The sequence below is a fragment of the Electrona antarctica genome (assembly GCF_951216825.1).
Source record: "Electrona antarctica genome assembly, chromosome: 14".
Lineage (NCBI taxonomy): Eukaryota > Metazoa > Chordata > Actinopteri > Myctophiformes > Myctophidae > Electrona > Electrona antarctica.
The window spans coordinates 32,964,678-32,990,129 of NC_136795.1; the positions used below are offsets into that span (position 1 = coordinate 32,964,678).

At 41.5% G+C, this 25,452-nt stretch overlaps 2 protein-coding genes across 2 annotated transcripts; both read left to right on the forward strand.

The window, feature by feature from the left end:
* Positions 1-661: 661 nt before the first annotated feature.
* Positions 662-991, forward strand: rprml (reprimo-like; the record flags this gene model as incomplete). Its single annotated transcript, XM_079520820.1, has 1 exon — positions 662-991. One exon carries the CDS (start codon positions 662-664, stop codon positions 989-991), a length of 330 nt encoding a protein of 109 aa, XP_079376946.1.
* Positions 992-1,005: 14 nt separating this feature from the next.
* Positions 1,006-24,140, forward strand: LOC306937155 (proline-rich protein 29-like; the record flags this gene model as incomplete). The annotated part of the gene is made up of 7 exons (XM_079520821.1): positions 1,006-1,083; positions 18,546-18,590; positions 19,627-19,726; positions 22,241-22,362; positions 22,804-23,012; positions 23,788-23,858; positions 24,112-24,140. The coding sequence occupies 7 exons, from the start codon at positions 1,006-1,008 to the stop codon at positions 24,138-24,140; spliced, it is 654 nt and encodes a 217-aa protein (XP_079376947.1).
* Between the last annotated feature and the right edge of the window lie 1,312 nt (positions 24,141-25,452).

A 25,452-nucleotide genomic window follows, 5' to 3' on the forward strand; every position in this document is an offset into this window, starting at 1 on the left:
ATAATACGTTTTATTAAGTTTGTAGCCTATAACAATGATGTCTTAATTAGTTTGGCTAAATTAACTTTGGCGAATGGCATATCACAGGAACACTTGTGAGTTTTTAAAATAGAATGCTGTTTCTTCTATATAACAAGAAAGTCGTATATATAGGATCAATAAATGTATATCCTGGCTATACCTCCCCTTGCGCTGAGCGATGGTGTGGTCCACGGGGAACCCATCATCACTTTAAAACGCACCAGAGACTTGGCACAATAGCGCGCACAAGAGCGAGCACAGCACAGGTGCACTCTTATTATAGGCTAAGGCAGGCATGGCATGGAGACACGATTTGCGCCGTCTAGACTGTCGGAGACACATTGAAGCCTAAGAAAAGTGGACAGTGACTGAGCAGTAAACATTTCTTCATTTGGTATAAAAGCAGAATGCAAAATAAGAACCCGAGGCATTTGGTTTGTACTTTGCTTAGGGATTAGCCAAAGAGCATCGACACGCACACACGCTTAATACCCTTTTACTTGCTGGATGTTTCATGTTTGGACAGTCACATGACGCAAAGTTTTGCTTGCAGTTATCCAGGGTTTGTACTTTGTGGTGAGTGCTTTTTGGAACCGCGCACTTTGGTGCTGCTGCTGCTGCTGACCACCCACGAGGAAGCATGAACATCTCTCTCCTCTTGAACTACACTCAGGGTGCGATCCTAAACGGGAGTCAAACTCTCGCCGGCACTCTGGTGACTTGCTGCAACGGCACGGATGTGGCGACCAGCGACGGCGGCTCGCTCGTTCTGCCGCCGGACGAGCGGAAACTCTTTGTGTCGCGCGTGGTGCAGATCGCGGTGCTGTGCGTGCTCTCGCTGACTGTCGTGTTCGGCATTTTCTTCCTCGGCTGCAACCTGATGATCAAATCGGAGAGTATGATTAACTTTCTAGTGACGGACCGGAGGCCTTCCAAAGACGTGGAGGCGGTGATTATCGGACTCAGATAGACCAGGCATCGGACATGGATGGAGAGCGGCACATGTTGCACGAGTCTCCATGCATGCATGCACCACGCATCAAATACGGTGTCTGCGTCTTGGTGAGCAAAGAAGATATGCAAATTGTTACACTGACTTCCAAGAAATGACCACAACAAAGTGGTCAAACGACCAACGTGTGTGCGTAAAGTTTGTGCGTAAAGAACCAGCAATTGTTTACTCATGGCATGGGGTTGAATTTGATATGTACATTTTTGAATGAATGTATTGTTGCCAACCAGAACAAAGTAACGAAGATGTTTACACGTTGTTTACCTAAAATTATTTTGATATTTTTTAAATAGTTATTAATGAATGTTTTAAAAACTGAACTGTCAAAAAGCATGACTGTGTGCGGTTTCGTTTCTATCAGTAGAGTTGATGATGGGTGCGGAGAATATCCTCCAACAAATAGTATTTTTCTTGATCAAATTTCTTTCCCCCCTGATGTACAGTACAATAACTGCATTCAAAGTTCTGGAATGTTGCACGTTTATCAACTAACTCCACCTTTGCTTCTTGGAGTGTTTCTGTTCAGCATGCTTGCTTCAGTCCAACTTTCTATGTGAGAGGATCCTTTGGACCAGTTTTGCACTTCAGAAATCACCAAATGCTGCATGCATGATTTTTGTACCAAGAAAACTTGAAGAAAATGCTGTGCTATTAATAAATATTGACATTATAACATTTTGTCATCTCATCTGTTAATTGTAACAATAGCACCATTACATACTAAGAATGCATAATTCACATATAGGTCCGTCAATAAAACATATTTGCCGTTTTGGGCTTTTTTATTTCGTTCACACTTTAATTTAAAATGTAGGCTATTTCATTTAAAAAAAAACGTTTTCTATTAGTTTTATTAATCTGAAACAGTATAACCAACATTTTAGATGTTATCCCTGGACCCCCCCTCCCCAACAAAAGTGACATTTAAAACCTCTCCACATTGACTGAATGACACTGACAGTGACAGATGTGGCTGATTCAAAATGTATACGCATGTAAATGCATACAAGAAACAAAGCCTATCCACACTCCCTTGAGTGCAAATATATATTGCATGGCATATCCACCTTATTGTCTTGTTCAGACTATATAAAGACGACACAAGACATACATGTATGTCTTGTCCTCTGAATGATCTCATTCATATCAGCGTAAACCTGATACCTGCATGTGGATCTAATCAACACAAATTTTAGAACACATGTCTTCCATTTAGCTATAGTAAATATCAGTGTTCATTTTATACTCCGAAAGTTGTAAGTACTGTAGAACTATATTGCTAAGCAATTTGTTGTTGAGGAGTGTGATGGCTGGAATACGTTATTAACCCATTCAAATCTGAGGTCGATTCTACAAATGTCTTCTAAATCCTAACAGTTTTCTGAAAAACAGTGGTTCTCAAGTTCTATTTATTTGGCCACCGATCCCGATCTCAAAATACCTTTGAAATACGAAATACGAAAAGATTGAGTTTAAAAGGTTTGCATTAAAAATGTACACACATTTTCATGATTTTTCCTACAATAGCAGATCTACAAGCTAAAGTGACTCGCTATATGAGCTTGTATATCTGCTATTTTTGAATAGCTAAAGTATTAAAATATGGATTATATCTAAAATTACACAGATGCTTTCCCGGTCTTGATGCGGGTATTATTGGATTTTAGAGCTTTTGAGCTGAACTCTCTAAGGACTTAGTGAATGTAATCAAGAAGGACCCTTGCATCCGCACTTCCCAGGGGGGCTAGGTTTATTACAGGTTCCACAGAAATCCATTTTATTTTACCACTTTGCATGTGTGTGTCATACAAAGCTGACACAAGGACATCTGTCAAGTGAGAAGGAACTTGTTCTCATTACATGGTCTGACTGTACAATACACCTTTTTCAAAATCTATACCAAACTGCTGTCATTGTTCAGAGCTAAAAAAATAAATAAATAAAACACTTGGGAATTATGAGTAAAACAAACAAAAGCAAGACTGAGTTAAAAGAAGAATATGAGGTAATGGAAATTAGAGACTATATAGCAAACCTATAGAGACAAGCAAAAACGATACAAATAGAGGCTAAATGCAAAAAACTATACAGACTATGATGAGCAAAACATAAATAGACTATGAGCAAATAAACAATAGCCTGTAGTCTATGATTAAAAAAATGTATATGAGCAAATAAACAATATAGAAATAAACTAAAGATATGATTAAAGAAGCAACAACGGATGAGCAACTACAGATAATGAGCAAAGAAACTAAACAGAATGTATGAGCAAATAAATCAAACTAGATTGTGCTAAATAGGCCTAAATAAATAAGTTTATGAACAAAAACAAATCTGAATATGCCACAGTTTCTCACTTAAATGTTCTATATACAGTGTAAAGATTTACCATGCATACACTCTTAGTTAAATGAACACTCTGGATTTAATTGTGTACCTCTGCTGCTTTCTGCCCTCCTTCCCTGTCCCTCTCATTCAACCTACTCAGAAGCAACGAATGTTCTCATTATTATTTCAGTACTTGTTAGGAGAGCTGGCCAGCTGGGGTAGATGTAGCCATCTTTCCAAACACACCCATGCGTTCACTTGCCATGTGCACATACACAAACACATAGTTTAATTTGACTCCATCAGAAAAAAGTACACAGAACATATTAGCTACTGCACTTAATAATTGTTATTTTTATTTTTTTTACAACAACCAGAGACCCATTATTGTCAGGCAAACTGTGAGGGTGCATATTGATGCAATGTACATACAGTAATTACTACATGACCACAGATGTATGACCATTTCTTCTATTTATATTATATTGAAACAAAAACACACATTGTCCTGCATTGTTAAAATGAAACAAGGAGGAGAGGAGTGAATAATCCAAACATTGTTATTCATGGTGGTAAACAAACAATAAAAACTGGACCTGTCCTACCGAAAGCCACTCCCCTAAAGGATGAAGGATTAACAGGGATGCAAGGTTAGCAGAGATTGATTGATTGACTGCTCAACAATTGAAATATGATGACTAGTCGAACATAAATTGTGATGCAATCAATGGTAATAAGTCCACTAAGTATGTTTAAGAGGAGTCAAGTTAAGTTAGGAAACAAAGAAACAAATTAAGAAACGTGCAGTGGTGTGGTGCATCACGGATGTTAACCCTTCTCCCCTGAGCAACATGTACATGTTATGTAACCTTGCGTTGTTGAAGTAGCCTCCATAGCCCTCCATAGAATGTTGAAGTAGCCTCCATATCCCTCCATACTAAGTTGAAGTAGCCGCCATAGCCCTCCATAGTATGTTGAAGTAGCCCTCCATAGTATGTTGAAGTAGCCCTCCATACTAAGTTGAAGTAGCCTCCATAGTATGTTGGAGTAGCCCTCCATAGTATGTTGAAGTAGCCCTCCATAGTATGTTGAAGTAGCCCTCCATACTAAGTTGAAGTAGCCCTCCATACTAAGTTGAAGTAGCCCTCCATACTATGTTGAAGTAGCCTCCATAGCCATCCATACTAAGTTGAAGTAGCCTCCATAGCCCTCCATAGTATGTTGAAGTAGCCTCCATAGCCCTCCATACTATGTTGAAGTAGCCTCCATAGCCCTCCATACTATGTTGAAGTAGCCTCCATAGCCCTCAATAGTATGTTGAAGTAGCCCTCCATAGTATGTTGAAGTAGCCTCCATAGCCCTCCATACTAAGTTGAAGTAGCCCTCCATACTATGTTGAAGTAGCCTCCATAGCCCTCCATACTATGTTGAAGTAGCCTCCATAGCCCTCCATAGTATGTTGAAGTAGCCCTCCATACTAAGTTGAAGTAGCCTCCATAGCCCTCCATAGTATGTTGAAGTAGCCTCCATAGCCCTCCATACTATGTTGAAGTAGCCTCCATAGCCCTCCATACTATGTTGAAGTAGCCTCCATAGCCCTCCATACTATGTTGAAGTAGCCTCCATAGCCCTCCATAGTATGTTGAAGTAGCCCTCCATACTATGTTGAAGTAGCCTCCATAGCCCTCCATAGTATGTTGAAGTAGCCCTCCATACTAAGTTGAAGTAGCCCTCCATCATATTATGTTGAAGTAGCCCTCCATACTAAGTTGAAGTAGCCCTCCATACTATGTTGAAGTAGCCCTCCATACTATGTTGAAGTAGCCTCCATAGCCCTCCATACTAAGTTGAAGTAGCCTCCATAGTCCTCCATAGTACTATGTTGAAGTAGCCTCCATAGCCCTCCATACTAAGTTGAAGTAGCCCTCCATACTATGTTGAAGTAGCCCTCCATACTAAGTTGAAGTAGCCTCCATAGCCCTCCATAGTATGTTGAAGTAGCCCTTCGGCCCTCCATACTATGTTGAAGTAGCCTCCATAGCCCTCCATACTATGTTGAAGTAGCCTCCATAGCCCTCAATAGTATGTTGAAGTAGCCCTCCATAGTATGTTGAAGTAGCCCTCCATACTATGTTGAAGTAGCCTCCATAGCCCTCCATACTATGTTGAAGTAGCCTCCATAGCCCTCCATAGTATGTTGAAGTAGCCCTCCATACTAAGTTGAAGTAGCCCTCCATCATATTATGTTGAAGTAGCCCTCCATACTATGTTGAAGTAGCCCTCCATACTATGTTGAAGTAGCCTCCATAGCCCTCCATACTAAGTTGAAGTAGCCCTCCATACTATGTTGAAGTAGCCTCCATAGCCCTCCATGCTAAGTTGAAGTAGCCTCCATACTAAGTTGAAGTTATTTTTGGTCCTCTCAGTTCAAACACCACCTTCATAGACAGGTGGCCCCCTGGCATCAAATGTGACCTCTGTTGCGAGAAACCTGGGTGTCCAGTTTGACTCGGAACTCCGTTTTGAATCCCAAATAAAAAAGGTAGTACAGACTTGCTTTATGCACCTCAGAAACATCTACAAGATCAAATCTTTCCTCTCTTCGGATAACCTCAAAACTGTTGTCAATGCCCTGGTCTATTCTCGCTTGGATTACTGCAATGCCCTGTATTCTGGTCTCAGTCAAAACCTCATTCACCGCCTACAGCTGGTACAAAATGCGGCCGCTAGGCTCATCACAGGCACCAGGAGATATGAACACATAACTCCGGTTTTAGCTGCACTTCACTGGCTGCCAGTATCCTTTCGAATTGATTTTAAGATTTTATTATTAACTTTTAAAGCTCTTAATAGTCTAGCGCCTAGCTACTTATGTAACATGGTAGAATTGTATGTGCCGCCACGTACCTTAAGGTCATCGGGTCAGGGTCTACTGAAGGTGACCCATAAGGCTAAACTGGTCACTAAAGGGGATCGGGCTTTTGTGGTTAAGGCCCCAAGGCTCTGGAATAGCCTACCAGAGGAGCTGAGACTAACCCAGTCTCTAACACATTTTAAAACCCTCCTAAAGACCCATTTTTATAGAATAGCCTTTGCATCTCCCTGATTTGTATCTGTGTTTGTTATTTTGCATTTTCTATTCTATTGTTATTTCTTTTGCACCTGTGATGTATTCTGTTATTGTTGTCTGACTGTTCAAAGCACTTTGTAACTTTGTTTAAAAAAGTGCTATATAAATAAAGTTTTATTATTATTATTATTATTAAGTAGCCCTCCATATTCTGTTGAAGTAGCCCTCCATACTATGTTGAAGTAGCCTCCATAGCCCTCCATACTATGTTGAAGTAGCCTCCATAGCCCTCCATACTAAGTTGAAGTAGCCCTCCATACTATGTTGAAGTAGCCTCCATAGCCCTCCATACTAAGTTGAAGTAGCCCTCCATACTATGTTGAAGTAGCCTCCATAGCCCTGCATACTACGTTGAAGTAGCCCTCTATACTATGTTGAAGTAGCCCTCTATACTATGTTGAAGTAGCCCTCCATACTATGTTGAAGTAGCCCTCCATACTAAGTTGAAGTAGCCCTCCATACTAAGTTGAAGTAGCCCTCCATACTAAGTTGAAGTAGCCCTCCATACTATGTTGAAGTAGCCCTCCATACTAAGTTGAAGTAGCCCTCCATACTAAGTTGAAGTAGCCCTCCATACTATGTTGAAGTAGCCCTCCATACTATGTTGAAGTAGCCCTCCATACTATGTTGAAGTAGCCCTCCATACTATGTTGAAGTAGCCCTCCATACTATGTTGAAGTAGCCCTCCATACTAAGTTGAAGTAGCCCTCCATACTATGTTGAAGTAGCCCTCCATACTATGTTGAAGTAGCCCTCCATACTATGTTGAAGTAGCCCTCCATACTATGTTGAAGTAGCCCTCCATACTATGTTGAAGTAGCCCTCCATACTAAGTTGAAGTAGCCCTCCATACTATGTTGAAGTAGCCCTCCATACTATGTTGAAGTAGCCCTCCATACTAAGTTGAAGTAGCCCTCCATACTATGTTGAAGTAGCCCTCCATACTATGTTGAAGTAGCCCTCCATACTATGTTGAAGTAGCCTCCATACTATGTTGAAGTAGCCCTCCATACTATGTTGAAGTAGCCCTCCATACTATGTTGAAGTAGCCCTCCATACTATGTTGAAGTAGCCCTCCATACTATGTTGAAGTAGCCCTCCATACTATGTTGAAGTAGCCCTCCATACTAAGTTGAAGTAGCCCTCCATACTATGTTGAAGTAGCCCTCCATACTATGTTGAAGTAGCCCTCCATACTATGTTGAAGTAGCCCTCCATACTATGTTGAAGTAGCCCTCCATACTATGTTGAAGTAGCCCTCCATACTATGTTGAAGTAGCCCTCCAATAATTCATTGTCAAGCAGTCACCACTGACCTTTTACAACAAAGACGTACCACATGCAGCGACTGTATTGAATTGAGCAGGAGCTGAGAAAACATGACAGAAATAATGGTGATTTAACAGCATTGGCATTTCACACTTTACAGAAAAAAAACAAGCAAACAAACAAACAAACAAAAAATCCCAAGAGACAACACAGCGAAAATAATACATTATAGTATTGAGGTGCAGTGGAAGGGGACGGAGACAACATCTAGTATAAAAAAAAACTCACTTTCTGTGCGGAAGCAACAATGTCCTGCGATGATTTAAGTGGCTTTTCTCTCTCTGATTCAAGTCAGATCTATGGGGGTTGCATCTTATTCAAAGGAGATGATGCCGCAGGGACAGCAATGGCAAAGTATAGGAATGGAAATAATATAATCACATACTGTATACAGTATACACACGATTCACTCTTCAAAACTGCATCAATTCCTGATTGCTTACTTTTATAAGTTAAACAACATGTTTTTTTCAATAACTTTATTTATTTTTAATATTAAAAAACGGTTTTAATACGGTTGTTGGTGTGTTTTCGATGAATCTAACATGGTTATAATGGAGTTTGAAGTTACAATGGGTTTGTATAGCAAGGTGGCATGTCTGATAAAATGAATAACAAATATCTAAATACTGAATGAAGCAACTTAAAAACACTCTGGGGTGCGCCCAAAAGAATGAGTAGACGTTAAATTGAGTTAAATGACCACAAGAAAATTTGAAAGTGAAATATCCCTTTAACCTGTGCCATCCGGTCTAGAGCCAGCCCACTCCAAAAATAGCTAGGCCGGTAATTTCCACGCACCTATGCATGCGTACAGATCATTTCAGAATCTGCTGATTCTCACTAGACTGGATTTGCAACCTAGCAAAAATCGAATTCATCCCTGTCTAGGCATTTATTGCATTATATTTTACCATTGTATATGATCTGTTTGTTGGTCAAACTCATTAGCCACGTCAGGAATGCCATATCCACAGTGGTGGGCTGAGACCTTATATTTTGGAATCCTGACGGGAGATAGCAGTGATGCTACTCCGTAGCGACTGTGTGGAATGCTGGGTTAGCCTGGCTAATAAGCCAGACTCAAATCACACTGTCGTGTGGTATCCGCCGGCAGGCAATTTTTATTTTGCCAACGGCTGATTCGGTCTGGCTTATTAGCCAGGCTAATGCTGGGTAGTATTGGCTGAATATGTTAAGTTTACCATCTTAAAACTAGAGGCCATTCTGTAAACAATAAGCCATACTTCAGATTATTTCCACTTGGAGTTTATCTATTCTTATCATTGACATATACAATGATATAATAGAACAATTTATTTTAGGGCTGGCCTGGTTCACAGGAAACAAAGTCGTGATCGGCTCAGAGACGGGTGCATAGGCATGGATCAGGGGTAGAGAATAAAACTAAATTACCCACACTGGGCCACACACTGTCTGCACTTGCACAATAGGGACACAATTTCGGTCACAAAGACCTTCTTCAGGCATCTGAAGGTCTATGTGACCATAAATAAAATTGTCCCTATTGTGCAAGTGCAGACGGTGTGCGGGTCATTTTATTTTAGGGCTGGTATAAAAGTCTTTCATAAGAATGACAAGGGAAACGATCAGGCACAATTTATGTCTTCACAAGTTCACATCCTTTTTTGAGATCACAATCCAGATTCTTAGCGCCTCTGATTGGTTTTCCCAGTGCAAAATCATCCCAGCAATGAACCCGTCGCTGCAAAGAATTGTTTTTTCTCAAAACATGCAACTCGTTTCTGCACCCGATGCCCTGGAGTCTAGTGAACTAGCAGGAGGGGCTCTCAGTCTCAGGTACCCCTGAGGTAACCCTACTGAGCAGTGTTGGGTCAGCTACATGTAGATTAACTTGCCCAACACTGGTTTTAATTATTCATTTTAGTTATTTAATTATTTATTTTATGTTTTTTAGTTAGAACAAAACATAACTATATTATTGTCTCCACCAGGCCGAAGGCATGGGGTGAGTATAGCCTATTAGCCTATGATTTGCACTCAGTCCGTGTGTCTGCCCGTTCCGTGGGGAATTGGAGATAAAAGAGACTAAAAACGTACGTGTGTGCGCGTACGTGCACGCGCAAATCAAGATGGCTCAGTCCAGTGTAATGGCTAACAACAGATAGCCATCCGAAGCTAATGTGAGTGAATAAACGTAACTTGCGTTTATTGGCGCTTGCCGAGACTAATGATTAACGTAGGTTACGTTTTTCGGCGGGGAAAGTATTAAGAAAGAAGAGAAATTAAGTCAACGCCAAAGCCAAACAAATAACAATAATAGAAGTAATAGACGTCATACAAAATAATTGTACTGTCTGTCTGTCCGACAGACCGACCGATCGACCAAATGGTTGTCGACTAGTTATGGGGAGGTTTACCCAGAGTAGTATTATGCTCTAGTTGTCTACACTACAGGATAAGACCAGATGGAAGCTGATAGTCACAGCCTTATTTTCCACAGGGAAGGGAGGATTAAGTAAATAAGTAAAGTACCAAGAGTGCATATTCATTGTTCCAGATGGGGAGGCATGCATAAGGGAGGGATGTCTTTTTAAACTCCCAGCTGCCACACAGGTTAGAGACATTATTTATTTGGATTGCAAAGATGCTAACTGTGAAGAGAGTGGAAGTGCCAGCTAGGGGCTCTCTGTTGGCCTAGTAGAGGTTTAGACCTGCTGTGCAAGCGCAACATGTCAGTATTTTTCAGGGACATGGGGAAGGCCACAACAATTCATCTAATTAACGGGAGACGAATGAATATGAAAAATTCTGTTGTTATAATTTGGGTAGGAGTATCTGGACAACTAAGGCCTTATTGAAGGGCAAGGGTTAATTAGGCACAAGTGAGCATCACTGAGCTACCCTGTTTCTCTCCACCTCTAGTCCAACGTTTGGAGCCTTGATCATGTCAAATGCAAAATCGACCCCTCAATCAGGCAAAATTAATTAATGGAGAGAGTCTGAAAGGTACCGATCTGGTAAAACTGCTGGATCCAATTTGGGTCTGACTCTGATGCGTTGCATTTCTCCTGCTGCATTCACTGAAAAAAAGTGTAAATGTCCCCAAAACATGTTTTCAACAATGCTTCATGGAAAAGTACAAGCGCCTGGAGTTCGTCTGGAGTTCCACCAAGTCCCAAAATACCTCTGGGTATGCTTGGATAGAGCTGTCCTTTTTGTTTGGAAGCCAAGCAAAAATAAGTTGTACTCTTATGTACCTGTACACAAGATGTAACAATAAAGTACAACCTTGAACTTGAAGATGTGAGGGCCAAGGTGACATCAAGGTGACATATCCGATGTCTCGCTGGTACGACCTGGGGAGCTTCCGCCAATACACTTGACTAAGCCCTGGTCTTCTCTGCAGCTGAATACTATGCCCCAGTCTGGTGTAGGAGGCCTCATGTCAAGAAGGTATAGACACCGTAATCAACAACTCTCTCCAAATCCTCTGTTCCATATCCTGGCTTTGACCTTTTACTGTGGCCAGTTTTGAATTGCAGTTGAATGCCTTGTTTGAGCCAAATCTGGGTTGAACGTGATTAGTGGAGCTCCCTCTGGTGTTGTGGACGGCGTTGATGTTTTGGAAGTAGTTTGGTACACATGGGTGTCTTTGTGGTGTAGTGTATCTTGTAGACCAGACCCATTGCAAGTTGCCCTATAAGATTAGCTAGCCATAGTTGATTAATTGTTTGCTTTTCAACTAACATTAACCCGTTATCTTTTCCCCATGTTTCTTCCCTTTCAAAATGATTACAGGTAAACCTGTCCAGTGAATAGTTTACCATACAGCATTTTATACTGTGTGATTGGAGAATTTGTATGTTTCATCAATGACTTTCATAAAGTTTTTAAGAGGGTAAAAGTCTGTATAATCTCGTTAGGTGAATTATACTTTTGAGCATAATTGAAGCGGCATCTCCAATCTTCTTTTTGGAAGGGTTATGCAATATCTAGAAAACCTGCAGAGGATCTGAGCTAAGTAAGGCCTTGTGAAGGAACATAAAACAACAGGGAGTCTCTGATGTAAGCTGGCTCTAACGAGTTGAGAGACTTTGACAGACACATGGCAAACACTCACACACAAACACTGCAGACTTTCATTTAGAGCCTGTGTCTACATTGCGTTTTATGCGTCTTAACCTGTCAGTGGGTCCTAATTCTATAGCAGAATATTCATTCATCTTGGCTTTTTTTCTGTGTTCCCAGGAGATCTTCTTTCTCCGACACCCATTAGCCAAAAACCCATTTGAAATCACACAGTACAAACACATAAAATGTTTACCGTTAAATTATGTATGAATGTGGAGTAAGTTCAAGAACAAGACAGCCACTGTGATAATTGCATGTGGTGTTTGGTTGAAGCTGCACTGCTGTGACTCCTGTGAGACAGGAAAGTAAGAAAAGGAACAAATGAAATGGACACATTGCAGACAACATAGACTAAATCTTGCGAATGAAAGGAAACGGGAAACGATTTTCCTGTGTCTTATTCATCTCTTGGAGAATGAATAAGACTCCTCCTCTGCACAAGGAGTTTAGAGGACTTTTTTCTGAGGGCATCAAGTGTGGTTTAATATAGACAGACTCACTGAGTTTGCAAGTTTATCTCTGATACAATTGTATGCCTGTGTAAGAGCCCAGTGAAATATTCAGAGGTAAATTATGCCTTCAGTCCAGTGGAACATTAAAGAAAACCCCTAGAGCTGACAGTTGTAACACAGGTGGCACTTTAGCCTGATTCTAGACGGTGCCTTTGGGCTAGGAAGAAAAATATACCAGAGGTAAATTAGTCCATGACTCACTATTGATATCATCTTTACCCTGTGCCCAACCTCTCATTGGGGAAATCGTACACTATTCCAAATGTAATTATCAGACAACACTAACCAAATGAAAGTTTAAGATGGAGCATGATATTGCCAAATCTCATTTTCTGTGCAGGCCTTCGGCGGTGAGGTTAAATCTAATCTAATCTATTTGTGAGGGATGGGCAGTCATACACTGCAATGAACCAACTTTCACCTATGTTTCTGTATTTAGCCAAGGATCATTTTCAGGTCAACATCACACCTGTATGTACACAGATTTACACTCAAAGGAAGGAGGGGGATGGAAGTGTGGTGCTGGAGATGTCAGATAAGTGGAAGAAGAGAGTTTGGGTTATCAGTCATTGTCAAAAAAAGAGTAGGATAAAAACTCTCGTAGAAGTAGATAAAACAATGTCTCCATCTTCGCTGCTGTAAATAGAAGAACCTATCACCATGGGACCAATCAAGCCTATGAGAAACGGAAAGCGAGCAGGCGTCAAAGAGTGGGAGTTTGGCCTGTCTGAGACAACTGGCATTAAAGTTGCTTCCTCTAATGACTGCGTCCTCTCAGGAGAACCAGGGCATTTCATCCAATTGATTTCAAACAAAAATAACCTGTAATGAATATCCACCAGCGCTGACAGGAAGTAACATTTACTCATGAGGATATAGCTGTGTTCGATCTATCCACATGCACCGTTGCCTGTGACAACCGTGCCCCACCCACCCACAACCCCCCCTCGCCACCTAACCCGCCCCCACAGTGTCCACTTGTTCACTCTCCTCAACCACATTAAATACACAATTGGTGCCTGTGGCTTACTAGTTAACCCATTGCATTAACCCATTCAGGCCTGACGTCGAAATTAAAAAAAAAAAAAAGTTTTCTAAATCATGACAATTTTCGGAAAGATTTGAGGCACATTTTAACGATTTAAAAAAAATAGCAGACCTACAAGTTCATAGCGCGCCACTCGGTGGCGCGCTATGAGCTTGTAGATCTGCTATTTTTCAATAGCTAAATTATAACAATGTTTAAAACACCAAAACGGGTTCCCGCCCCAAAATGGGTTAATGGTTAATGTGGTTAAACGCTAACGTGACATGGATGCGTTCCAGGTCTCAATGGATTAAGGAACTCAGCGGGCAAGGACAGATGTGTTAATTGGCACAGGATGGTGGTGGGTTACTGCACCCAACTAAAGGCACAGTTGGGGGGAGGGATGAGGCTTGGGGGAGGAGGGGGACATCTGTCAGTCAGCCACTATCCTCGGGGAGTAGAGGAGAAGAATAAAGACAGAGAGAACAGGCTCTATCTGTCTTCCTCTTACTGTCTCTATGAGAGACTCACCATCAGTCCCACCATTCAGTGCCCAACTTCATAAAAGTTGACGTCTGTCTGTCTGTCTGTCTGTCTGTTACCATTATTGGCCGCTGTGGAGAAGACTGATCTATTGTTAATTTGTTATATGTGTGTTATATGTTCATTGTTCCTACTTCCTATCCAGAGACGCATTAGTATTCAGATGCAGGGCTAGGGTAAATAAGGAAGAAATATCAAACAGACACAAATTTGTTACATTTCATTTTGTACGGTTGTCGTGCATCTAATCTATGCTCACTCAGGCAATGCATGTTTTTCTTATGAGAGGCGGAGAGAGTGAGAGGGAGGCGAGGAGGACAAAATTAAACTTTTAATAAATTGATGATACTCTTTGCTGACATTATCCAAACAAACCCTAGAGTGCATCTTGGCAGACACGCATGCCGCCCGCCCCCACCACCACCACCACACACACACACATTGCAACCTCCACATAAAGGCTGCAGGAGCAGGGTGGCGTTGCCATAGGAACTAGGAAAGGTAATGGCCATGTTCTTGAGCTCATGCCGCAAGGGTTGAGGGGCAAAAAAAGAAGGGAGGGGTGTGTGGGGGTGTATGTGTGTGTGTGTGTGTGTGTGGGGGGGGGGGGGGGGGGGGGGGGTGTGAGGTGAGTCAGACTTATGAACTAATGATGAGAGGTTTAACTTCCAATCCTCCATCTTAGTAGTTAGTACCAATATCCAAGCCAGCATCAGATTGATGGTGGCCTCAATTCTTCAAAACAGCACTGTGTTTGCTTTTAATGCATCCATGATTGGAGGGTTCACCTAATGTGGCTAATGGTGTTAGCTTTGATGAAGAGTGGACTGCTGGGCCTCTTTAAGCGTGGCCTTCCATCAGCACTCCTGGGGCATGATGAATAAATGATCTCTAATGCAATGAACTAACCTTTCAGTCAAAGCTATCGCCACCCATCTTTGTATGTATGCGTGTGTGTGTGTGTGTGTGTGTGTGTGTGTGTGTGTGTGTGTGTGTGTGTGTGTGTGTGTGCAATAAGTGTGTGTGTGCATGGGGGGGTTGCAAGAAGATGCTGAGAAATTCAAATTATTTAATCATAGGCTCATTCGCCTGGACCCTACAGTTCTTTGGCTCAAAAGGAAAGGTTCTTGGATGCCATTAAGCATATTAATATTTATGGTCAGCGAATAGAGGGTATGCGCATGACATCATCATCATACCTGGAAGTTATGTGGGAACGCATACTGAGTGGCAAAAAAAACAACTTTCTGGCCTTGACAGCCTATACATCCAAACAGAAAAGTGATTGCATTAAACAATGTTAAACAACGTTAAACTCACTTTGCCACTCGATTTGACACTCACTTTATGCATGCACATACCCTCTATATATTGCCACACACATAGCCTACTCAGTCTATCTATCGGTAGTCTATTGGCTACAAACAATCACATTCATCAGCCACATATAAAGTGTGTGGGCTTGATTGGATAACTCTTGGTTGCTTTGCCAATTATGCACCGTTTATTAATTTAGCCTACACGGCATTCTGCTCTCTCCCATCAAGCTGATTATCACCCACATTTCCTCTCAAGTCTCTCGTCGCTGTTGTCCTTTGTTTCATTTTTCCCACACACGGCATGGTTTTTATAAATAGAGGCGATCCTCCCAGATTATAGCGCAGCGTATTTTAATTACACCATTTGAAATGCAATGGGGGCAGATGGGCCTTTGTGTGGAGACATGACAGTGAAATAGGTGGGCTGCACGGGGATGTGAGAGGCAATGGCAGCAGTAAAAGAGTCTATACGCTAATTGGTGTATTCCACCATAGGAAAGTTAGATTAACATAGCCTATTAGTTTAATTTGGAACACGCTGACAAGAACAGTATACTGGCCATGCACCTGCATGGTATACGGCTAGGCTATCCCAAATATGGACATGTTACTATGTTTGACCACGTCTTACTCAAAACATTGATCATTGATCTAAAAAAAAATAAAGGAAAAAGAGAGAGAGAGATCTTTGTCGAGCTTTGTCACCCTAAAAAGCGTTCCATTCAATTTGACACAAGGGTCTGCTATATAAACTGTTGGAAAGTGGCATTATAATGAATTGCATTTTTATAGCGCTTTTCCAAGTGCTCAAAGCGCTTTACAATGGTTCATTCATTCATACATTGGGAGGTGAAGCGGCGAACAGTCGACGCCAGCGTCCTCACTTCCCACATTCACACACCAATGGTGGAAAGCTCACACAGACCAACCCATTGGAGGCAATGTAGGGTTCAGTGTCTTGCCCAAGGACACTTCGACATGTGGACAGGAGGAGCCGGTATTCGAACCGCCGACCCAGGGATCATTGGACGACCTGCTCTACCTCCTGAGCCACCGCCGCCCAATTATAGTCAGAGGATATTAATAAAATCTGGGAATACATTTCTTACCAAGAATGTTCTTCACCAAAATGTTTGTAAAGGTATCTACTAACATATCTGGTTTCTATTCAACCACCCTATATACTAGGGGACAGCTGCTGAAAGTTGGGGTACTGTACATCAACAACCATTATAAGGCAAAATGTTCTAATTTCATTATGCTTTAAGTAACATGTGACATGTCAAACTATAGGGTTTTCATGATTCTGAATCCATTCCAAGCATTAGTTTTGCACAAAAAACACTCCTTGGGCTAAAAACGGCCATAGCAGTCATCACAAATGTGTCAGCACCTTTAGGCACATTTGGACAAGTGGCTATGGCAAAACGAGGGGGTCTGTGGCCAAACTAGTTTTGCACGAAAAACACTCTTTGGGCTAAAAACGACCACAGCTGTCATCACAAATGTGATGAGTGGCTATGGCTGAATGTTGATGTACCACAGCAGCTGTCAAAAATTCCCCTAGGGTGGTTGAATAGAAACCTATATGGGATATGTTAGTAGACACCTTTAGAAACACATTGGTGAAGAAAATTCTTGGTAATAAATGTATTCCCAGATTTGACATTATTCTGATAATATTCCCTGACTATTAGAGGAAAAACCTATGACATCATGAAATCAATGTACATTAACAACAAATGCACTGTTGAGAAAACACACATAGGCCTACTTTTCCCCCCAAAGCAGGTTAGACAGGGATGCAGCCTGTGTCCAACCTTCTGCCACTAATGAAAAATATTGGAACTATCTACAGCACCTGGCATCCCCGAAGCAGACACAGATGTCGAATGCTTACCGTTGCAGATGATGTGGTGCTGCCGTCTCCAATCAAGGAAGGATTACAGCAGCAACTTGATCTCCTGCACAAATTTTCCCAGATGTGGGCCCTGACAGCTGAATCTAACTTAAATTATTTAAAACAAAAAAAAGGAAAAAAGACTCAGCCGTCAGCACCAGCAATTATTTCTAAACACAATTGCACTGACTAGAACATACAAAAAAATATACCTTCCTTAGCCTAAACATCAACACAAGTACGGTGTACCTTCAACAAGGTTGTGAACGACCTGAGCAGCGCAGATCTCACAGAAAATAGTAGCCCTAGAACGGCTCTTGTTGTTTCATACAGTATACGGTATTTCACATACATGAGCCATAGAACGGTCGTCCTTACTTTCTGTTCGGGTTCCAAATTGGCGGCCTAGATAAATGCTCCGTTTGTACTCACCCATTAAATAATTCCAAAGACGTGGAGTGAAATATGGTCCTCTAGTTTTATATCCATGTGAAAGTTCTGGCACAAAACGTGTATTTAGTCAATTATCTCCACTTTTTCAAGAGATGCACACAGACGTCTTTCTCTCCGGGCAAAGGGGCCCGGAATGATCGATGGACTGATTTTACGAATACGTCCTGTTTATCGCAGACGTCATCACCAATTGACCAGGGAAACACAAAAGTTTGGGTCACACAATTGGCAGGTGCCTTGCGATAGGTGCTGGGTAATTAATCACACCACCTGCCAAACAGATAAGCGTTCTGAATCATAGCCACGTTGACAACGTTTGTAATAAACCAACCCGTTAAGATCCGTCAAGATTTGAGCGAGCTATGACTGTTTTTGTTTGAGCTGCCATAGAACATACTGTAGCCCCGAAGTAAGATGGCCGCCGGGTGAACTACGTCAGAGATTCCGCCTTGAGCCATCTAGCCTTTATGGCCTTGCAGGCAAGAGGCAGAATACAGTTAACTCATTCTTTACTTAGATTCCAAAAAGCAGAACAAAAGTCAATACCATAGCCTAGGTATGTAATCAAAAGGCAAAACAAGGCAGGCAAGCCAAGGGCAAGGCAACATAAGGCTAAATTAAAAAAAAAAACAGGCGGTCAATGTCTCAATCAGGAACAAACAGGAAAACGGGTGGTGGTTCAGGCTGGAACAGAAGATGGCAACAAACTGACAAATGGTGATGTTGAAGCTCACTCAAATATATAGCCTAACTAATTAGAGAGCAACAGACAGCAGGTGAGTAGAAACAGGCAATTGGCTAGACTGATTACTAGGAATGCAAGGGGGCGTGAACTGAAGGGCCCAGGTCTAGGGAGGATTCCTGACAAAATGTATTCCTTTTGTTATCACCAACCAAGTAAGTTTCTTTCAATACTGCATACATGGACAGGAAATAAACTCTTTCACACATTTATGTAGCAGCGTCACATCACTATCAGTATCTTGGCCAGTATCACGTCACAGGGCTATGACAAGGCTTGAGATCCCTGTGACAGGTCTGTGACAGACTGTCACAGCCCTGTCACAACCCTGTCACAGCCCTGTCACAACCCTGTCACAGCCCTGTCACAGGTATGTCAAGGCCTGTCACTGGCGTTCAGGCCCTATGACTGACCATGACATCCCTGTGACAGGTAACATGTTACCATGTTATGTGGTAACATGTTACTAGGGTGACGGGTGACAGGCCTGTGACAGGGCCATGACAAGAGCTTGATGTGACAGGGCCTGACATCCATATATAATTCTACTTATAACAAGCTTTCTTTTTCTCTCCATGGAAAGTAGGCAAATCCTTACATGAAAAATGAAAAGGGAAAAATTTACATTACAAACCTGAAAGCTCTCACCTACAGAGAGAGAGAGAGAGAGAGAGAGAGAGAGAGAGAGAGGTGTTTGTTGTTTGCACCTGCAACCCATAGCAACCTGCGAGCGTCTCTTTGATTAATACCATGGTGACAGTAAATAACATGTCACCAATAATCATAACAGCTTAGCTTTTTAGATAGGTAGGCTATAATGGCATGGACTGAAGTTACTTACCCACACTTACAGCCACACGAAACCCACAGCATGCAAACATGTTCTGTAAGTACTGCTTGTTCATTATTTTAGCTTGGATATGACATGTTATTATCTGTCAGCTCAACAGGTAACATGGGTGCGATAAAAGGTAAATGTATAGCCTATTAGCCTGCCTATTATATTGACTCCTGTGTCACTGTCTGAAATACAAACTATTCTATGATATGATTTAGCTTTAATCACTATGTTAATTACTCAATGGTTTTTGGGATGAGTTTATATAGGTTCAGTAGGACAGGTAGATTTCCTGGCATTGTGCCGACGACAGGCAGAGACGCTCATGACAGTCCCTCCATGTGTCTCCCCAGGCTCTCCAACAACCCACCACTATTTTGCAGATGCTCCCAGCAGCCATGATGGCTCCCGGCTCTGCTCCCTCCATTAGGACTAGTGGTCATGTCAAGGAAGGTATGGCAGGCTGTCACTGCACACGCACACTAAATCTCAGGATTTCACAATCCTAGTTATTCTTTCCTGTCTGTCACATTATAAGTTTGCATGCATGCACACTAGATTTATTATTTATGCTGCACTCTTGGCTCCACAGAGTGTGTATGTGCACATAGGCACGCACACACGCATGCACACTCTGTCACTGTGTGTGTGTGTGTGTGTGTGTGTGTGTGTGTGTGAGACGTGTGTGCGTGTGCGTGCGCGCGCATGTGTCTAAATTTGTCAGCAGGCACCACTTATCCTTGCTTAGCCATCCATATTTAGATATGAACTTTTAAAGATATCATCCTGTCAAAGAAATGTTTCCTGGAATAAGTCCAATATGAGGGATTGTATTTGAAACTGGAGTCAGCAAAAATAACAATTAGCATTCAAAGACAGCAGCAGCAAAACTAACAACAATTTGAAGATGTTTTCCTGGATGACCTGCTTTCCATTTTGGGCCCCACAACATTTATTTACATATTAATGATGACCTACCGGGTATTCTATTGTTACCAGCAGTGCCAGTGGCCCATCTAACAGATGTGAGCAGGGTTTTTAGCATAATATTCATTAGCTACGCGGCTACGCCTACAGGTTGAAAAATACAGGGACCTTGCAATCTGAACCAGTGTTGTTTTTGGCAGCAAATTTTTATTTTAGTTTTAGTCATTATAGTCTCTTCAATAGTTTTCATTTAGTTTCAGTCACATTTTAGTCACCTGGAATGTTTTGTTAGTCTAGTTTTAGTCGACTAAATATCATAAGATTTTAGTCGACTAAATCTACAGTTGATTTAGTCGACTAAACTGTATTTTGGCGGGCCTTGATGCCGTCGTAATGAAAATAACCGATCTACAAGCTCACAACGTTATGAGCTTGTAGATCTGCTATTTTAAGCATGCAACCAAGTATAAAATGACTTATACTGGACCTCTTGTCCACTAGTCCATTCCTAACATTTTAGTCTAGTTTGTATTTGTTGACGAAATTGTCAGTATATTTAGTCTGAACGCATGTTGACAGCCCAACCACCACTGACCACATCATGTCCCATCCTGCTGAGAAAGGATCTGGTCATGATCCTGTACTGGTCTCTGACTGTTGCTTCAGGGACTCGCAATAACGGACATTCGTTTGTATTAAACCTGATTTGTCCTTCGTTGTATAACTAAAATAGGCGATCTACAAGCTCAAAACTGTGACATGTTATGAGCGTGTGTAGACCGTCTATCAGTGGTGCAAAGTAACTAAGTACATTTACTCAAGTAGTTTACTGCAAGTACAATTTTGATGTACTTTTACTTTCCTTGAGTATTTCCAATTTTCAACACTTTTACTTCTACTCCACTACATGTCAGAGGCAATTTTACTTTTACTCCACTACAATTTACAAGCTCATACATGTTGTGAGCTTGTAGATCTGCTATTTTCTAAAATATTGAATACATGATGCCTTGTGAAACGGGATATTCTGCACAAAGAGTACTTTTACATTTGGTACTTTAAGTATATTTTGATGTCAATACTTTTTTACTTTTACCCAAATACTTTTACTGGTAACAGAGTATTTCTACATTATATTAAGTAAAAAAAATGTAGTACTTTTTCAACCACTGCCGTATATTTTGCACAATAGTTGCATGGCTATTATCCATGCAGCTGACAAGATGGATAAATATCACATCTGATTATTGCATCACTCATCGGTATATGTACAAACAGCTGAAGTCAAGGGGTATAAGGAAATCAATAATTTAGAAGAGTGAGTCACTGCCCAACAGATATTGAGTGAAGGAGAGGTTAAAGAATGGAGACCGCATCTCATATTCAATTCATCACCTCAGGCTGGCATCAAATAAGTTGAATCACCTTTTGAATTAACCCATTCTGAACGCGAACCCCTTTTGGTGTTTTAAACATTATGTTATAGTTTAGCTATTGAAAAATAGCAGATCTACAACTACAAGCTCATAGTGGCGCGCTACGAGCTTGTAGGTCTGCTATTTTTGAAAAATCGTGAACATATTTATTTCAGAAAACTGGAGGATTTAGAAGATTTTTTTTAAATTTCGAGGTCAGGCCAAAATTGATTAAACACCAGTCGCATGGGGACATGAGGAAATAAGAGCAGCGTAATGAAGTGGATATATGACATCAATGATTCCCTTAGGGAAATATGATAGAAATCAAAGAAATGGGGCACTCTGGCTCAACCAGCTGTACTCACCATATATGACTGTCCATGATATTTCAAAAGGGGAAAAACACACAGCAGTGAATTTGCACGGTATACATCCAATATAAATATAAATCGATAATGTAAATATTCTATTTTCAGTGTACCAGTATATCTAACAAAGAAAGTGTGTGTGTGTGTGTGTGTGTGTGTGTGTGCGTGCGTGCGTGCGTGCGTGCGTGCGTGCGTGCGTGCGTGCGTGCGTGCGTGCGTGCGTGCGTGCGTGCGTGCGTCATATCAACATGTAGACCTCGTAGATTTGATGATGATCCAGAATGCCCAGATGCATCAGGTCATCATGAACAACATGACCATGTCAGCCCTCAGCTTGTTTGGGTACAACAACCCTCCGCCCAGAGGTCCAGACGAGGTACTGTACAGTTCAGTCCGTGACTGAAGGGTTCAGGTTCAGATTCAGTTTGAGTACTATAGGCAGTTGAGGACTCAAGTTGAACTGTAGAAGTGAAATTCAGGTGCTCTGAAACTTTGAAAAAGTTAATTAACACACCCTTTGAATGTTCTCCTCAAAAGTCTTCAATGTGAACGTATTTCCTTACTTACTTAGACTTAGTTCCTCCCGTTCGTATTGGAACATTGGGCAACGAGTCCCCTCCATTTGCTTTGGTCCCTGGCGACCCTGCATGGCGTATTTCCTTACATTCCATTAATTTTCTACCTTGAATGAAGTCTAATTAGATTCACAGCTGCTGAAAGGAGATTAATATTTGAATGAGAAGCGAACATTTTCTTTCTCCACCTAGTAGCCTTTTATGTGCAGTGAAAATTACGCCTGGGTTTGGCTGTTTTCCAGCCCTCCCTAGCTCAGGTAACCAGGTATCCAGTGATGATTCAAGAGGATGCAGAGGAGAATGAGGAGATCCACTACCACCATTACCAACCTGCCCCATACCTGTCCTATCCAGCCTGGTTCCCCCAAAACCCACAACCTACACTAGTCTACCAAGACCTCATTCATCAAGCCCAGCAGCCGGTTCCCTCAGCATCACCACACAGAGAGAGGTGACGCACAGCCAGGCACACACTGTAGTATCTTTCATACAGCACATATTTTCATAGCATATTGGGGGTTTTTGCCACCACTATGGCAACCAGGCAGACTTTGTTGATTTCGTTTACCTAACCAATATACAATTTAAATACTATTTTAAACCAACTAGATAGTCACAGTTTTACCGTCTCCCCAAAAGAAGGATCAGGATAGTTTCGCATTGCCAGACGATCCGAGATATCCGGCTACCGATATGTCAGGGGAGTTCAAAATCCAAGGTAGTTGCTATAGAACAGCTGCAAGAACAGCTGCTGCTAACAAATCTACATTGGAAATTCAAATGACGGACTCTAAATAACCTTTTTTTAACCTTTCAATTTGTTTCTCACACAATGTTATAGCAACAAAAGGTGGGAGATTGACCTCAGTTTCTAGTTGAGCATTATTATAAGTATTTAGGATCAGGATAATTAATCGTACATCACCTTTCGCCAAAGAGAAGATTTACATTTTGTACTTCCCACTTATCACCACTGGAAAACACACACACACACACACACACACACACACACACACACACACACACACACACACACACACACACACACACACACACACACACACACACACACACAAAATACTGGAGGGCTTTCAATTATTCTTGCATATAGTACATAGCACTGCAGGTTTGTATACATGGAAATGGAAACTCATTCATTGTGCATTTGTCAAAGGGTATGACATTTATTGTATCGTTGCTTCCATATGTGATGTAATGCAATCCAGGCGAGCCGTCCCTCCACCTCCCCCACCCAGTGCCACAGGGACAGTGAGAGCCGATGTCCCACCTGCAACAGGTACGACAGTAACGACACCATACAGTGACACCCGCCCGACAACCAGTTAGCGGTACGCTAATTAATAATGTCATCATTAAAAGACAACGGCAATGACGTTGATAACAGCGATTATCACAATTATGGTGATGAGAGAGGGCGCTGATTGGGGAGCTGTTACTGTGATAATGGCACAGATGATTGTGTATAGCCCTAGGAATGCATTCATCAGATTTGTTTTATCTCTCATGCTTTCTCATTGATTCCCTCACAGAGTACTACAATGCTACAGAGAGAAGATAAGTGGCAACAGAGATGGGAGTCTGATTATTGCTTTCCTTGTTGTAATGATGATACTTCATGAGCACATTTGCCTTGGGAGAGATGTCATCATACGTAGGAACATCAATCCCATGTTTATTTAGCTGCTTCCGTTCATGACTCTTATCGAGTCACTTAGCCTCCATTTCAAATGATCTTTCTCTTTGTCTACTTTATCTGTTTTATGTTAATCTACAGCAAGTAGAGAAAGCTAATAACAGATGTATATAATAATAATTTCATTTTATACCAGTTTCTACTCATCTTTGCCAAGGTGCAATGCCCCAATGCATCCAGTGGGGAGCAGCAAGTGATTTGCCATGTTGAAAACTGAGAACAGACTCTCTTGCTTACTTAGTTTCTTGTGTTAATTGACTACACGTAATTTGTATAATACACTTTTGTACAACACTGTGGCTTGTATGTGTGTTGATATTTCTGGGGAAAACACCAGCCTAGACAGATAGGCTACATAGCCTACAGTATATACTGTAAATCTCATGTGCGTGCTTTAATGCTGATGCAGTTGTCCAAATTAGCATCATTTAGACCTGTTACAATCAATAGCATTGACTCAATAGCACAAAAATAGGCTGTAATTAAACAGCGTTCCGGTACTGACAGGTGTTTAAAGCATTCTAGGTTAGGGCATGACTTACTGTGGGATACCGAGCAGATCAACACCACATATTGTTTTGTAATGTGGTGTTGTCTGACCCTTGAGAAATCCAGACCAAAACACGTACCCATGAATCAGTCTATAATCCTGAATTGTTTCATAGATGCCCCCTGTTCTCCATTCTCCCCACCCCTCCCACAGTAAAATGGAGCTAGAATGGTAGAAGGTTTGTCATCCTCGAGCTGCTGTTCATACAGTACCCAGGGCCCGGTACTGTAGAATTCTCAACGGGCCTGAACATTAAGGCCCGTTGAGAATTCTACCACTGTTCTGTATGAATGGCAGCTCGAGGGTGACAGTTTGGAGCTACTAAAATACCTGCATTAGAATGAAGACAACTAGCTTTCTACCATTATAGTTGCATTTTACTGTGGGAGCGGTGGGGAAAATGGAGAAACAATTCAAGGCCAACATGTATGTTTGGACAGGATTATATAGGCTGATTCATGGGTACACATGTTTTGGTTTGGATTTCTCCTTTAAATACAACACAGAGTCACAGACGGATTAGGGGGTCAGTGGTCAATGCACCACTCAAACTGGTGATGACAGGAGAAAACAGTGAAATTCAAGGTTGCTGTTGTGGAAAAGAAGTACCGGTATAGTGTAAAGTTA